At 41.2% G+C, this 14,167-nt stretch overlaps 2 protein-coding genes across 2 annotated transcripts; both read left to right on the forward strand.

Moving 5' to 3' along the window:
- Positions 1–578: 578 nt before the first annotated feature.
- Positions 579–6,778, forward strand: LOC111228885 (acyl-CoA dehydrogenase family member 11-like). Its single transcript, XM_022754997.1, has 15 exons — positions 579–663; positions 1,908–2,203; positions 2,354–2,577; positions 2,674–2,773; positions 3,050–3,167; positions 3,389–3,531; positions 3,638–3,790; positions 4,635–4,729; positions 4,835–4,934; positions 5,021–5,161; positions 5,255–5,347; positions 5,426–5,533; positions 5,631–5,802; positions 6,167–6,233; positions 6,339–6,778. Exons 2-15 carry the CDS (start codon positions 1,925–1,927, stop codon positions 6,445–6,447), a joined length of 1,902 nt encoding a protein of 633 aa, XP_022610718.1. The 5' UTR covers positions 579–663; positions 1,908–1,924; the 3' UTR covers positions 6,448–6,778.
- Positions 6,779–7,305: 527 nt separating this feature from the next.
- Positions 7,306–14,103, forward strand: slc8b1 (solute carrier family 8 member B1). The gene is made up of 15 exons (XM_022752035.1): positions 7,306–7,703; positions 8,700–8,852; positions 9,316–9,368; positions 9,862–9,919; positions 10,016–10,121; positions 10,267–10,434; positions 11,412–11,525; positions 11,619–11,693; positions 11,798–11,928; positions 12,026–12,167; positions 12,275–12,396; positions 12,830–12,983; positions 13,095–13,175; positions 13,269–13,333; positions 13,463–14,103. The coding sequence occupies exons 1-15, from the start codon at positions 7,539–7,541 to the stop codon at positions 13,652–13,654; spliced, it is 1,779 nt and encodes a 592-aa protein (XP_022607756.1). The 5' UTR covers positions 7,306–7,538; the 3' UTR covers positions 13,655–14,103.
- Positions 14,104–14,167: the final 64 nt, after the last annotated feature.

Below are 14,167 nucleotides of genomic sequence, written 5' to 3' on the forward strand. Positions count from 1 at the left end.
CTCAACAATGTGTCTTTTATGACAACGCATAATCGCGAGTTTCAGGTGTTGTGAGCACCATAACTGCAATTCCCTTCACCTTAACTGTATTGGATTTGAGGCATAAATCACATAAATGTATGCAAATAAAAGCTAAATTACCTGCATACCACTTCAGTGAGACACATTTTTTTTAATACTTTTTTTTATAATAATTAATCTGAAAGTATTTCTATAACATCTGTCCCATATACGTGACAGAGTTTTTATTTCAGTCTTTATATATATATATATATATATGCGAATGATGGCCGGCTTGACCGCAGTGGTAAGTACCTACTGGTTCATATTTCTAGACGGTTGATAAAACTGCAATATACAGTGCAACAATGAGAATATCTCTATTACATTATCTAATCGATAATAATTTAATAGACAATGCATTATAATCTCTGACATTTTTATTTGGCCAACAGCGTTGCCAACCTGATGCCAACACGTCCAGAGTAGGGAGAAGGTGGACCACAAAAACCATTCCACAGACCACTCACTAACTGGTCCGGACCGCTATCTTCAGCGCCCCCTAGTGGTAGTAACCCGTGGTGTGTTTGAGCGACCATGGTCGGTGGAAGAGACCGCTGATTTGGCTACAACCCCTGCGGATGTAAACACTGCTGGTGTTAGGTAAGAATGTTAGTATTTATTTACATATGCAAAGACTTAAGTTGTACTTGCAGATAAGTCAGTTTTATAAATTGAGTTATTGGTGTGAACTAGTACAAAGTCACTGAAAACGAATACAGAAAAGGTTAGTAAACTGTTAGCTTGTTAGCTTGATAGCTTGTTTAGCTGTTATGGTTATTGCAGAGTGAAGATTGTACACAGTCGAATGGAGTAGGGCCAGGCTAACAGTGGGGCTGGTATCTTGTTACCTGTGTTAACCATTAGACTATAATTAAATTACATAAAATAAGGTTACTGATTCAAATGTTAACTAATATCTGCAAAAAAAAAAAAAAAAAAAGAGCAGCGGAATCGAATGAACTTTAACCCAGTTTTGTGAACTCCAGTCTGGTTGTTCCCTAACCAAGTTACTTTGAGTTTAAGGTTTATTTTCACATATATTCTTAATTAACTAGACACAATATTCTCTCATTCAGTACTTTCTGGTGGATATCACTGAAACCCATTATTTGGTTTGTTATTCCTGTCAAGTTGTGGACAGAACTAGTTTGCTGCTATATTGAACTAATTTAACAAGAACATACAATGTTCTTGATCAATTGAAATTAGCGAACTAACTGCATATTTAAATAATATATTGTGTAGGAAATTTTAGCACTTCTGTTATGAATAAAGATATACTATGGATTCAAATACAATCATGCGTAATATAAATACGTGTATGTATGTATATGTATGTACAATTCTGTTAAAAAAGCAGTGTTAGTGAATACTGCTTGAATTCTAGGGGTGTGATAATTGTGATTAGCCTTTAAAAATGTAAATAGTAGGCACATTTTTGATTGTGATCTGCCTGATTGCCCTTTCATGTATGTGCTGTTGCAACATTACTGACTTTTTGGTAGAAAAAAATAAAACAAGATACGTGAAGTATTGAATTATCCCCAATTATCTAGTCTTAACATTGATGGCTTCAGTGTATTGGAGTATGATGTGAGTCTCAGAGCTACTGCCATCCAAAAACATGAGCAATGGGAAAACACAGCAAGAAACATAAGCTCATGCTGAATAATTCTATTGAAAAATATGTCATTAACCTATAAAAAAGTTTATGGTTTAACCAAGACACACAATACTATATTTTGGATTCCTGTAAATGACTGATTGAATGAAACCAATCCTTTTCCCTGTGCCATCAGATGAATGCTGCATCTCATAACACTGTGCTGATATTCTCACCTCAGACTGCAGGTCTTGAGCCATGTCTGTGCGCACAGTCCTCCTGAACCGCCGTGTAGCTGGAGGCTGCTGCAGGGTGTGGTGTGGTGTTCCTCGACCACTCGTGCACATCAGATCAGCCAGTGTAGCTGAGCCAGGCACAAGAAGATCTGATGAAGAACACCTCTGGGAAGCAGCGAGCCACATGCCATTTTCCAGAGCCAGGATAGGTTCTTTCTTTCAGGAAAGGTCTGTGCTGAGGAATCCTTTTCTGGAGGACACCTTGCTCAGAGGATACCTGGGGAGACACCTACCCCAGGAGGTGAGCACAGCTGTGTCTTCATCTGGTTTTGTTCCAGAGTTCATCAATCGTATTCCCAACAAAAAGCATTTAAATTTGGGTAAACAGTCAGGCACGATCTATCTTGTCAGGCAAATAATCTATGTAAATGTATATGTATGTACTTCACAGGCAGCTCTCTCAGACTTGTGTGGATTTGGAGAGCGCGTGGTGAATGAGGTAGACAAGTGGGGCAGAGAGTGTGAGGTTACCCCACCACGGCTGGTACATTTTGACCCCTGGGGTTGCAGAGTGGACCACATAGTGACCTCCCCAGCCTGGAAACGCATGAAAGACCTGTCAGCGCAAGAGGGACTGGTTGCCATTGGTTATGAGAGGTCATTTGGGGAGTGGAGGTTAGGAGACTTTTGTGCTTCAGTTCAGCTAACAGTGTTTCCAAATGAGAAACTAAGAAAGTGTGTGTGTGTGTGTGTGTGTTGTTGTTGTTCCAGTCGTGTGTACCAAATGAGCAAGCTGTACATCTTCTCTCCCTCCTCTGGTCTCTACACCTGTCCTCTGGCCATGACTGATGGAGCTGCTAAAGTCATCCAGGTGTGTCAGAAAAACGAAGCTTCTGACTAACAACATGTGCTGGGTGTCTTTAACCAGTACCACCATTACATGTACTTAAGTAACGACAGAGCTGGGTGATGGGAAAGATCCTTCTTAGTTGCTGTATCCCAAAATTCAGAATTAGACTGATTAGACAAAACGAAACTTACAGCAGTACATGTAAACGTGTTCTTATTTCAACCTGATTTCTCCCATCAACCTGTTGTTTTTGAGCTCGTGAATATAGTGAGTGATTGTCTGGCTGTGTATGTGAAGTCCATAGGTGCTTCGTGGCCAGTAGATGAAGCCTACAGTCGTTTGACCACGCGTCAGCCTGAACGTTTCTGGACATCTGGACAGTGGATGACAGAAAGACAGGGAGGATCTGATGTGGGTCAGTACTGACACTCACAGTTGAACCAGCATCAACGTCATCCTATAGATTAGAAGCTACTTACAGCAGTGGCTACTTTCCATGTTATTTTCCCGTTGATACTTCATTTTTGTTATCTGTGGAAGAACTTTTTTCGCTTTTTGGCTTTGTTATGCAGAACAAGGGTAACTGTAACTTGTAATGCGTCATGAGTTTCTTCTCAATGTCTTGCATGTCATCAGGCAGCGGCACAGAGACAGTAGCTGTTCCCCAGTCAGATGGTTCATATAAACTTCACGGCTTCAAGTGGTTCACCTCTGCTACAGACGCTGACATGACTCTCACACTGGCCAGAGTGCAGGACACAACGGGTGCCACCACAACGGTACAACTCACTCCTCACACCTGCACTCCTTTATCATCAGTTTGTCTGTGAATCACTTATAAAGTGCTTCCATCGCTCTGTGTGTATGCCTGTCTCTGTCCCACAGGGTAGCAGGGGTTTGTCTCTGTTCTATGCAGAGGTGAGTCGAGATGAGGGCGGCCGACTGAGGGGTATAGAGGTTCAAAGACTGAAGGACAAACTGGGCACACGACAGATGCCAACTGCTGAGCTACTGCTGGATGGTCTGCCAGCACACAGGGTCAGTTACACATCACTCATTTATAACAGAAATTATTAACAGCGGATCCCTTCTCTTTTTTATGCAGATCTAATGAATGCCTGTGTTACAGCAAAGCTAAACAGGGTCGGGTACAGCTCACTTTGTTAATACTAAAGATTTGTGCAGTGGGAATAAGATTAACCTTTCTGGTGTTATTCTGCCAAGTGGAAAATTCATTGTGATCTTGTTTGCTAATCTTTTATAACGAAGAGCTATTTCCTGTTAAAAGGCCTGGAAGTATACCAAAACCAACCAATGACTTTAGATGGAGGGAGTCAAATTGACCAGAAAACAATGAACTGATAGCAGCCGAGATGCATAGTATTGCAGTAGTCATTGATTAGTGTTGATATCAAAAGTGCTTCATGGAACTCTTACAATGAATGCCTCAAAATGTGCGACAATTTTCTTCTAATGTATTCTTATATGAAAACTATGACAATTACATTTTTAGTATTAATTTATAGTGTAACAATAAATACTTAAATACTACATGCTAATACCTTACAGTATATATTGCATACTTGTCATAGTATACTGTGTTAGCAGTTAGTATATGAAACATCATCTTACTTTACCTTTTTATACAAACAGGAAATGTCTATGATAATCACTATGACCAGCTTCTCTTACCTCATACTCCATTACGAGAACCATTTCTATTTGGAAATACAATGCTACCTATTAAGGAAACAAGACACATGCTGAAATGCCTTTGTGATTTAATCGTTCTGTTGAAACGACAGGCAGTTGATTTGTTCATTTGTGATTACATGAATATGTCTAAATCCTTGACATCTTTATTCCCTCTCTACATGAACAGCTCTCAGAGGAAGGGAGAGGTGTGGCCTCCATAGCTAATATGCTGACTATAACCAGGATCCACAACAGCGTCTCTGCTGCAGCCGCAATGAGAAGGCAGGATGCGACTCATACTACCGCACAGCATCCTGCGCTAATTTCTAAAAACATGCTACAAATAAGCTGATTAATAATAATAGGTGTGATTGTGTGTGTTCACAGGGTGGTCCAGTTAGCTCGTGACTATGCCACCCGCCGCAGTGCCTTTGGAAAGCTTCTTAAAGACCACCCACTGCACATGCAGACTCTCGCTAGGATGGAGGTAAGCTGACAGGGTGAACAAACTACACAAACTCTATACAGTGTTTCCCCTCACGCCTCACCCACGCACCCTTCTGTCATGGGCAGGTGGAGACTCGCGGAGCGTTCCTCCTTGTGATGGATGTGTGTCGTCTGTTAGGCCGAGAGGAAAACGGCATGGCGACCCAGCTTGATACTCACCTCCTGCGTCTGCTCACTCCTGTGGTCAAACTGTACACTGGGAAGCAGGTGCACGGCTTATACAAGTACATTTTGTGATAGTAAACTGTCGCTCGATATTGCTGAAAACAACATTTTGGTCCCTGTGTTGTTTCGTCTCAGGCGGTGGCTGTAGTGTCGGAGGGTTTGGAAAGCTTTGGTGGACAGGGCTACATCGAGGATACCGGGTTGCCTGGACTGCTTCGTGATGCACAGGTGAGATCAATACCAGAAAAAACAATAGTATTTCACACTTTGTTATTTTCAAGCTTATACGTCTCTTTTTTCTCTCAGGTGTTGAGTATTTGGGAAGGTACAACAAATGTTCTCTCTCTGGATGTGCTGCGCTGTGTGGCTCGGAGCTCAGGAATGGTTCTCCACGCTTACTTCACCCATGTTAAGGTACGGGGTCAGGAATAGATCCGGTCAGATAAGTTTAGTAATTAATCTATGACAGAGCTGATCAGGAATGAGAGGTGCACTTTTCCTCTTCTTGTAGTCCCTGCTCGCAGGTGCATCAAGTGTTTCCTCTTTGGCCCCAGCAGTGAATACAGTCGACGGTGCTCTCTCTGAACTGCAGAAGTTTGTTCATGTAGCAGCCACCAGAGCACCCAGCTACCTGGAGCTGGCAGCCAGAGACCTAGCTTACAGCCTGGCTCGCATCTACACTGGTATGTACTGAACAAACAAACACATAATATTAGACCTGCAACAATCAGTCGATTAATCAATTAGTTGATCAAAAAATTATCAGCAACAATTTTAGCAAAAATTACACTCTTTGGTGTCACCTTCTCAAACGTGGAGATTTAATGTTTTCCTTTGTCATATATCAAAGTGAACTAAATATCTTTTTGTTGTAGACTGATATTTGAAAACATAGACAGTATACATTTTTTTTCACATTTCATAGACCAAAAGATAAGGCGATCAATCAGGAAAAAAATCAGTGAAATCAGTTTTGTCAGCCCTGTGCAAAATCACATTTTACTTCATACACCTGACCCTCTGTGTACACTGTCTGCATGTCAACAGGTGCCCTTCTCATCGACCATGCTTGTTGGAAAGGAGCCTCTCCATCTGACACCTATGCAGCTCTCAGGTAAAAAAAAACATTAGAAAAAGTCAATTTTCACTTATCTCATGTTTAAAAAGAGAATGCAAATTTTGCATTCATTCATTATATGTTTTTATTTTCCTTCATCAGATGGTGTGAACAGGATTTGTGTCCTGTGGTGACTAAACAGGCGAAAGGCTGCTATGATCCCAGCACTCCACCACTTGATGCTGCGCTGGTGTACGACCGGCTGACATAAGGCTGAACGTGTCACTTGGTCTGCCATTTCTGTGCCTCACTTTAATTCTGTGGCAGAACTCATCACTGTACCCCACAGGTTTTTGTAGTTAACTGAGACCCTGCATTTATGAAAAATGAGAGTCCACTTCCCAATAAGCACATCAGTGGAGCTAAAAATGAAGCTTCTACTACATTGAATATGTTAATGTGAAACATTTATGTGGTTCTGTGTTTTTGATGATTACTTATGTATATGAAGTATTTGTATTTTTGTCTGCAGTAAATATGGAATTATGGATTCATGAATTTTGGAGGCCTGCGACGTGATAAATAAAATATTTTCACATTCACAGTCATAATTACTCGCATAGTTAATAGACTCAAAAGGCAAGAGTACAAAAAGATCAACAGATCAACAAATTAACTAGAGCACAGGTCAGAGGCAAGAGGAGCCCTGACTGACGCAGATGCAGCGGGACTGATACATGGTGCCTTCAGGAACTGTCGGAAAAATTACACGTAGCTCAAAACTATGCAAAATATGTGTTCTTTGCAGTTTAGCACAGTTAATATGCTACCTCATTCTTTTGAATCGTGCTGGGATTAATACTCTTGTATATTTACTGTATAATTGTGTCTCGATTGTGTGCATCTGAATGGGAAAAAAGGCAAAGGGTGCTGTCAATGGTACCAAGTGTCATAAAATAATTAAAATACAACCCGTGAAATATATTTTTTCCACTCTTCTACAGTTACTTAGTTAGTTAGTTCTATAGTTCTGACAATATGATACATAGTTGAGGACCTGTTCAGTCTCGAGTTTACGACGAGTCCGTGAACGCGGCACACGCTTGGTTGGAAAAACAGTGGGTGGGGTTTCAGGCGAAGGTGTACAGAATGTACGCGGACATTGAAACAGGGCAGTCAAGTAAAGAGCCTCCAACAAACAAATCGTCCGTGTTAAAGTGAAGCTACAACTGCAACAGCAAAGAAGACGTGTATTTTGAGAGTATTTTGGTGTAATTTAATCTGAGTTCCGGATTGCAGGACTAAAACAGCCCACCACGGTTCTGTCACCAGAATGGACACGGCTCCAGGATAAAGTGAATCATGTCTTCTGCTGTTTTCCTGTCACTTTTGCTGGTGTTGTCGTGTCAACAGCAGGCGACCTCAGGCTCTCATGTCCGCAGCAACCAGTCTGGTATGGGATTAGCCGGGCAGCCCTCATCTCACCACACACTGGCTATGATGTTTCAAAACAGCAACGACGATGAGGTCAGTGAGATTGAATCGCTACAGGTGAAACAAGTGAACTGTGAGAGTTGATGGTCAGGTGTGTGTGTGCGCGTGCAGTTTATTTGAAGCTGTCAGGTTGTCAGCAAATTTTTTTCAGCTGTCACATGATAAGTGACCACGGGCTTTAATGAAGTTTATCCGATTTGTTTAAACTGATGTGCATTTTCACATCAGGGCAAACTCACTCCAAGGTATCAAGATCCTCCAGGTACAGGTGGAAATGTAAAAGTGTTGTTTGTCTAAAGTCTATACTAAGGGGTGCACAATATGATGATGTGTGTTTTTCCTTCCGTCATTTTTTGTAATGACTGAAGTTATAGCCAAAACTAACTAGTGCCTTCTTTACACTCAATCAGTTGAAGGCCTCGAAGATGTTTTTTGAAATAAATCCAGTATTCAGTCAAAAAATAATGAATAATTCCCATCACACACACAGTTTACCAAACCTGAAGCTAACGTTTGCCCTGGGGCACCAGACACTCAGGACCCCCAGAGGCATCAGTTCCACTGTGTAGCAGCTGACCTGTGGTAATTTGATTAACTCTGTGATGTTTGAGAATATGTACCACTGAAGTCTAATTAAAACGGAAATAGTAAAGTCCTATCCTTTGTGACCTCTCCTGATATTGTTGATATTATGCTTATATGCAGCATGTCCCCCAACACTTTTATGTTTGATCAAATTACTTTAAACTAATTTCCAGCTTCTCAGTACTGGTTGGTTTCTTGGCTTCTTGGGAAAGCTGCCACATGCTTTCTGTAGTGTGTATTGTACATACACAATGTGAATATGGGGTCAATAGGGATCCACTGGACAGTTTTGCCCCACTGCACACTGGGATGTTTTTCTGGCTTTCTATAATCACTATAATGATGAGAGAAAGAGATGTTCAAATTCTGTTAAAAAATGTTTCTAATTTCAATCTGCCTGTATTAGGTAGGGGAACTAATGTCTTTGTTTGTGTGTGTGTTCAGTGTGATGTTGTGATGAACCTCAGTGCTGTAGACCGCTGTGCATTTGTGAAGAGAACCCCAGACTGTAAGATGGAAGATGGCTTCATCAACTACCTTTATGTGGCCTTCTGTCTGCTTCCTCCCAACCTCACACCTCTCACCATCACTTTCTGTGTAAGTTGTGTGTGTGTGTGTGTGTGTGTGTGTGTGTGTGTGTGTGTGTGTGTGTGTGTGTGTGTGTGTGTGTGTGTGTGTGTGTGTGTGTGTGTGAGAAGCGTGAAACTCTGCAGCTCAGCAGCACCAGCTGATCATTTGAGGAAGTTGGTGTGGGAGAATCAGGGATGATCAAATATCTGACTTACCAGGCTCAGTCATTTCACTCTTTGCTAAATAATGGATTTTCATAAAGATGTATGAACTTCTTGAGTTACTGATCAAACATGTTGTTGTTCTGTCTGTGTAAAAATTAATCATCTGCGTTACAGATTAGAAACAGTAGAATCATTGTATCCAAATAAAGCCGTGTTTATCAGGCTCACCTTATTCAACCTAATTTTCGTTGATGGAATGTTTGTCTGAGTGCGACAGCTGAAAAAAAGAATCCGTCTGACTCTCACTGTCTTCTGCTTCTCCACAGATTATATGGCTGCTCTTTCTGTTTGTCTTACTTGGACTCACAGCATCTAAGTTGTGAGTATTTTACATTGTTGCCAGTGTGAATATGTGCCCCACAAGTTCCCTTTTATGTGTCAGAGCAGTCCCTAGCAGTTTGCATAAAATATTTATTTTCACTGCTTAGTTTCATTTGAAAATGCCTCATTTACAGGCCCCACATGTGCAGACTGAACACACACACACACACCCTCAGCACGGTCAGCTTAAGTCACATGAAGAAGAGTCACATGACTGTAGAGAGTTTTTTTTTTTTAAATCAGTTTTTTACTGTTGTAAGATTGTGAGATTTCCTCAAAGGAAGCCTGGTTTGTTCTGCATTTCTACCCACTCACCATCACTTCACACACTGAATAAACACTAGTGCACTACAGTAGCTGGATGGTAAAGAAGCTGTTGTATGTTTGATCTGAAGTATCCTGAACTGGGGAAGAATATTTGATGTTCTTCGTTAACCTCTGCATTTCTCCGGATCACACTCACTTATTGTTTTTTCACGATTTCTCCTCAGTTTCTGTCCCAACCTGTCGGCCATCTCCACAAGTCTGCACCTCACGCACAACGTGGCTGTATCCTTTATCCATTTGTGATGATTTTCTGACATTTTTTCTATCTCTGAGACGTATGTCAGTGAGTGAGTGATATTTTCTTTGACTTGTGCTGAGGGCGTGACATTTCTGGCTCTTGGTAATGGAGCTCCAGACATCTTCAGTGCCATGGCAGCTTTCTCCCACCCACACACTGCTGGGCTTGCTGTCGGAGCCCTATTTGGTAGACACACACACACACACACACACACACACACACACACACACACACATATATATATATATCAAAATAAATAAACAGATCAAGCTTTTTGATATGAAAATCTGGCTAGACTTTCTCTGCTCTCTCTCTGTCTTCCCCTCCTCAGGAGCTGGTATATTTGTTACCACAGTAGTTGCAGGCAGCGTGGCGCTGGTCAAGCCTTTTGCAGTGGCCTCCCGTCCATTTCTGCGTGATGTCATCTTCTACATGGCTGCAGTGTTTTGGACTTTCCTAATGCTGTACAGAGGAACCACCACACTGGGAGAAACACTGGGTACACACTGGGTGCACACTCACACTCATACAACAGAAGGGAGCACCAACTGTGCCTCTGTCCCTTTGTTCTTACCATTCTTGTGAATGCAATATCCCAGAAAAACCTAGAGGGAATTCCTTCAAATTTGGCTCATACGTTCACTTGGACTTGAGGATGAACTAATTAGATGTTGGTGGTTAAATATCAAAGGTAAAGGTCACTGTGAGCTCAGCAAAAATACAAACAATCTCTTTTATCCACTTAAAATTTTTTTGCAGCCTTTCCATGTGGTGTGTCTCTTGAGTGTCTTTGTCTCTGTGTCTCTTTCTGGTGCCAACATCAACAGTCTCAGGCTGCAGTCTCAGCTATTTTCTCAGTGAAAACAATCCCAGAATGCAGTTCAAAGAATCACCCAGTCATACTTTTCTGTGAATCACAGAGTGGCACACAGAGGGCAGCAGCCACTATGAAACTCTAAAAATGTGTTGGGAGTCCATCTGTTCATTGGTGAATACATTCAGCATTTTTTATTTGCAGTAACATAACTTTACTTATATATTATGTAGAGAAAACTTGAGTAAACCAGTTCGAAATGCTGATGTGGGTCTTTTACAAATTCATTATAGTCTGTAGACTATAAGACATTGAATTTTATCAGTCAAATTAGAAATGTTTCATAATAATATTTTGTTAATAATTGATTAATAATATTATGACTAAAGAGTTGTAAATTTTTATAGGTGCCTGGGTTTTAGCTTTATACTTTTATAAATTAGGCAAAAGAGAAGTCAGACTGAAAAAGAGAAAAAATATATGTGGAGTAAGGACAGTTTTTGCATGCTCATTGTCATTACCATCTATGCATTTTTAGGTCTGTACACACATACAGCAGACTGTATATTCTGCCTATACAGCCACTGTATCAAGTTTCAAGTGCAATTTTTATTCCAAGCTCTCATTATTTTAAATTTTTCATTTCATTTCCTTTTTTCTAGGGTACCTGAGCCTCTATGTGGTGTATGTATTGACCGTTATTATCAGTGCATGCATCTACAACCGGCAAAAACATTCGATGAACGCGAGTGTCCGGAATGTTGCACATATTCCAGGTCAGATACACATTTACACGTACACACAGACAAAAACTGTTTCCATAATTGCCAGGGATTATATATATAAATATATCTTTTTATTTGCTTCAGAGTTTCATTCATCCGACTCATCTGATGATGACATTCCCTGCCTGACTGCTGGTGGGACCATCCAGCAGGAGTATGGTAGGAATGCAGCAGCGTTGTGTGAATATAATGTACACCAGGATTTTTCTGCGTGATCAGGACTATGACATGCACGTGGGTTTATGTTTTTGTGGGTGTTTCAGAGTCAGAGTACAGGCCACTTCTGCCATACTCTGAGTCCACAAGTCAGATCCTGCTGAGCTCTCTGAACCCGGTGGACAACAGGAAGTGGAGGAGGAAATCATGGAGGTGGAGAGTGCTTAAAGTACTGAAGGTGTGTGTCTAAAGAGCTTAGTGTCTAGACGAAGCTGGCTGGAAGTCACAGCTATTTAAAACTGTTCTTTCTTGCAATTGTGTCCTACACTCATCAGACACCTCTAGAGGTCCTGCTGCTGCTCTGTATCCCTGTAGTCGACCCCGATAAAGAAGATAAGAACTGGAGACGCCCACTAAACTGCCTCCATCTGATCACTGCTCCACTGGTGTGTGTGCTCACCTTCCAGTCTGGAATATGTAAGTGCATTACCTGTCAAGACAAACAGTTGCAGCCATAATGAGATGAAATATATGGTTAAATCATTACCCTGCAATATCCTCCTTTTCTCTTAACTAATGTTTAGATGGACATCACATGATCCAAGGGGAATTTCCAATCTGGCTGCTGACTCTGCTGCTGGGACTTTTTCTGTCTGCTATTGTCTTCTGCACCACCACCAATGACTGCCCTCCCAAATATCATCCAGTAAGTACTGTGGATATTACAAATGAACAGATTTCGTCCCAAATACGCAGCAGTGTTTAGCATGTTAGCATGATGGGAATGTCATTAGCTTTGCAGGTATTGGGTCATAAATTTTTATATAATGATGCTGCTATGTGATCATTACAGGGAGTAGGATTCATCCTCTGGGGACCATGAATGTCTGTAAACTGTTGTTGTGTAATCCATCCAGCAGTTATCTCGATGACACAGCCATCCTCAGCTAGCATGGCCAAAAATATATACTGTATATATTCATCATAATTCATCCATAATTAGAATCACTTTTCCTAAAACTACTTTTTTTAACCAGACTGGATTTATGTAGTGTTTTTTTTCATGTTGTGATGGGGAAACGTGTTTTGTACCACGTTTGCATGTGATTCTAATTTTGTCTTGTTTTTCCTCTCCCCAGCTGTTTGCTCTTTTGGGCTTTGTGGTGAGTGCAGTGTTGATCAGTACAGCAGCATCTGAAGTGGTCAGTCTTCTGCACATGCTCGGTGTGGTGCTTAGTCTCAGCAACACTGTGCTGGGGCTGACTCTGTTGGCCTGGGGCAACAGCATAGGAGGTGATATTTGTGAACCCAGCTCTTTTATCCAAAACATCGACAGATGTTGTTTTGTATTTGCATGTACTTAAAATCTATAACACATGATCTGTATGCATCTCTTGTCTTCAGACTGTTTCTCCGACATCACCATCGCCCGGCAGGGTTATCCACGGATGGCCATATCTGCCTGCTTTGGAGGCATCATTTTCAGTATCCTTATTTTCACGAGAGCATGTGTATCAGTATAAAAACATAATGTAAAACAGGGACTGTCAACCGCATCCTTGACTATATTTCTTTCAGACATGCTGTTTGGAGTGGGTTTGGGATGTCTGATGCAGATGGTTCAAACACACTCTGATGTGCAGGTAATAATCTCATTAAACACACAAGGAGGAGGAGTTCTGGTCAAATGTGCAGAGAAAAAAAAACAGTTACACAAGACTTGTTTTTGAACCCATGAACATGATGCATCTTCGTCTCTTTCGCCTCCTCAGTTTGAGCCAGAGGGTTTGTTGACGTGGATTCTTGCAGGATCTCTGGGTTTGTCTCTGGTCCTGTCCTTTATCATTGTTCCACTGTGCCAGTTCCACTTGGGTCGAACCTACGGGATCTTCCTGCTTGTCTTCTACGCCATCTTCCTTCTCATTGCACTGCTCACAGAGTTTGGTGAGATCCGCATTGTATAGACTTGACACTGAGGCCAGTCTGAAACGAGGGCCGTCCTCCTGTAATGCAAAATGAAAACACTGGAACAGAGACTGTACTCAGTGCAGACAAATGAAAACTTCTCCTTCACACAATACTGGTGCACTATTTATAAAAGAATCAACAGTACACCTGTCTGCCACCCAGAGCCATGCTGTAGATGGTTTGTGGAACCACGCGGGCAAATTAATGACAAACTACAGTTTTCTGCTCAGGGAGAGCTGAAACTAATAACACTGTGCCTTTATTCAGCTTCTTGTTTGTGCTGACTGGAGCTGAGATGGTACTTTTTGAGTCTATAGGGAAAACACAGATTGTAGAAATTTGTACTTCAAAACATTGTGAATGAACCAAATGTACTGTAAATCAAATTGTTAAAATGACCTCGTACAAAGCTGCTTTTGGAGAATTAAATACTTTTGGTTTGGTATTTGTATTTACAGGTCGTAATAATGCTTTGCTTTCTCTGTTAAATGATACATTGTAAGTAAATA

This window comes from Seriola dumerili, unplaced genomic scaffold, assembly GCF_002260705.1.
Source record: "Seriola dumerili isolate Sdu_G_001 unplaced genomic scaffold, Sdu_1.0 BDQW01000017.1, whole genome shotgun sequence".
NCBI lineage: Eukaryota > Metazoa > Chordata > Actinopteri > Carangiformes > Carangidae > Seriola > Seriola dumerili.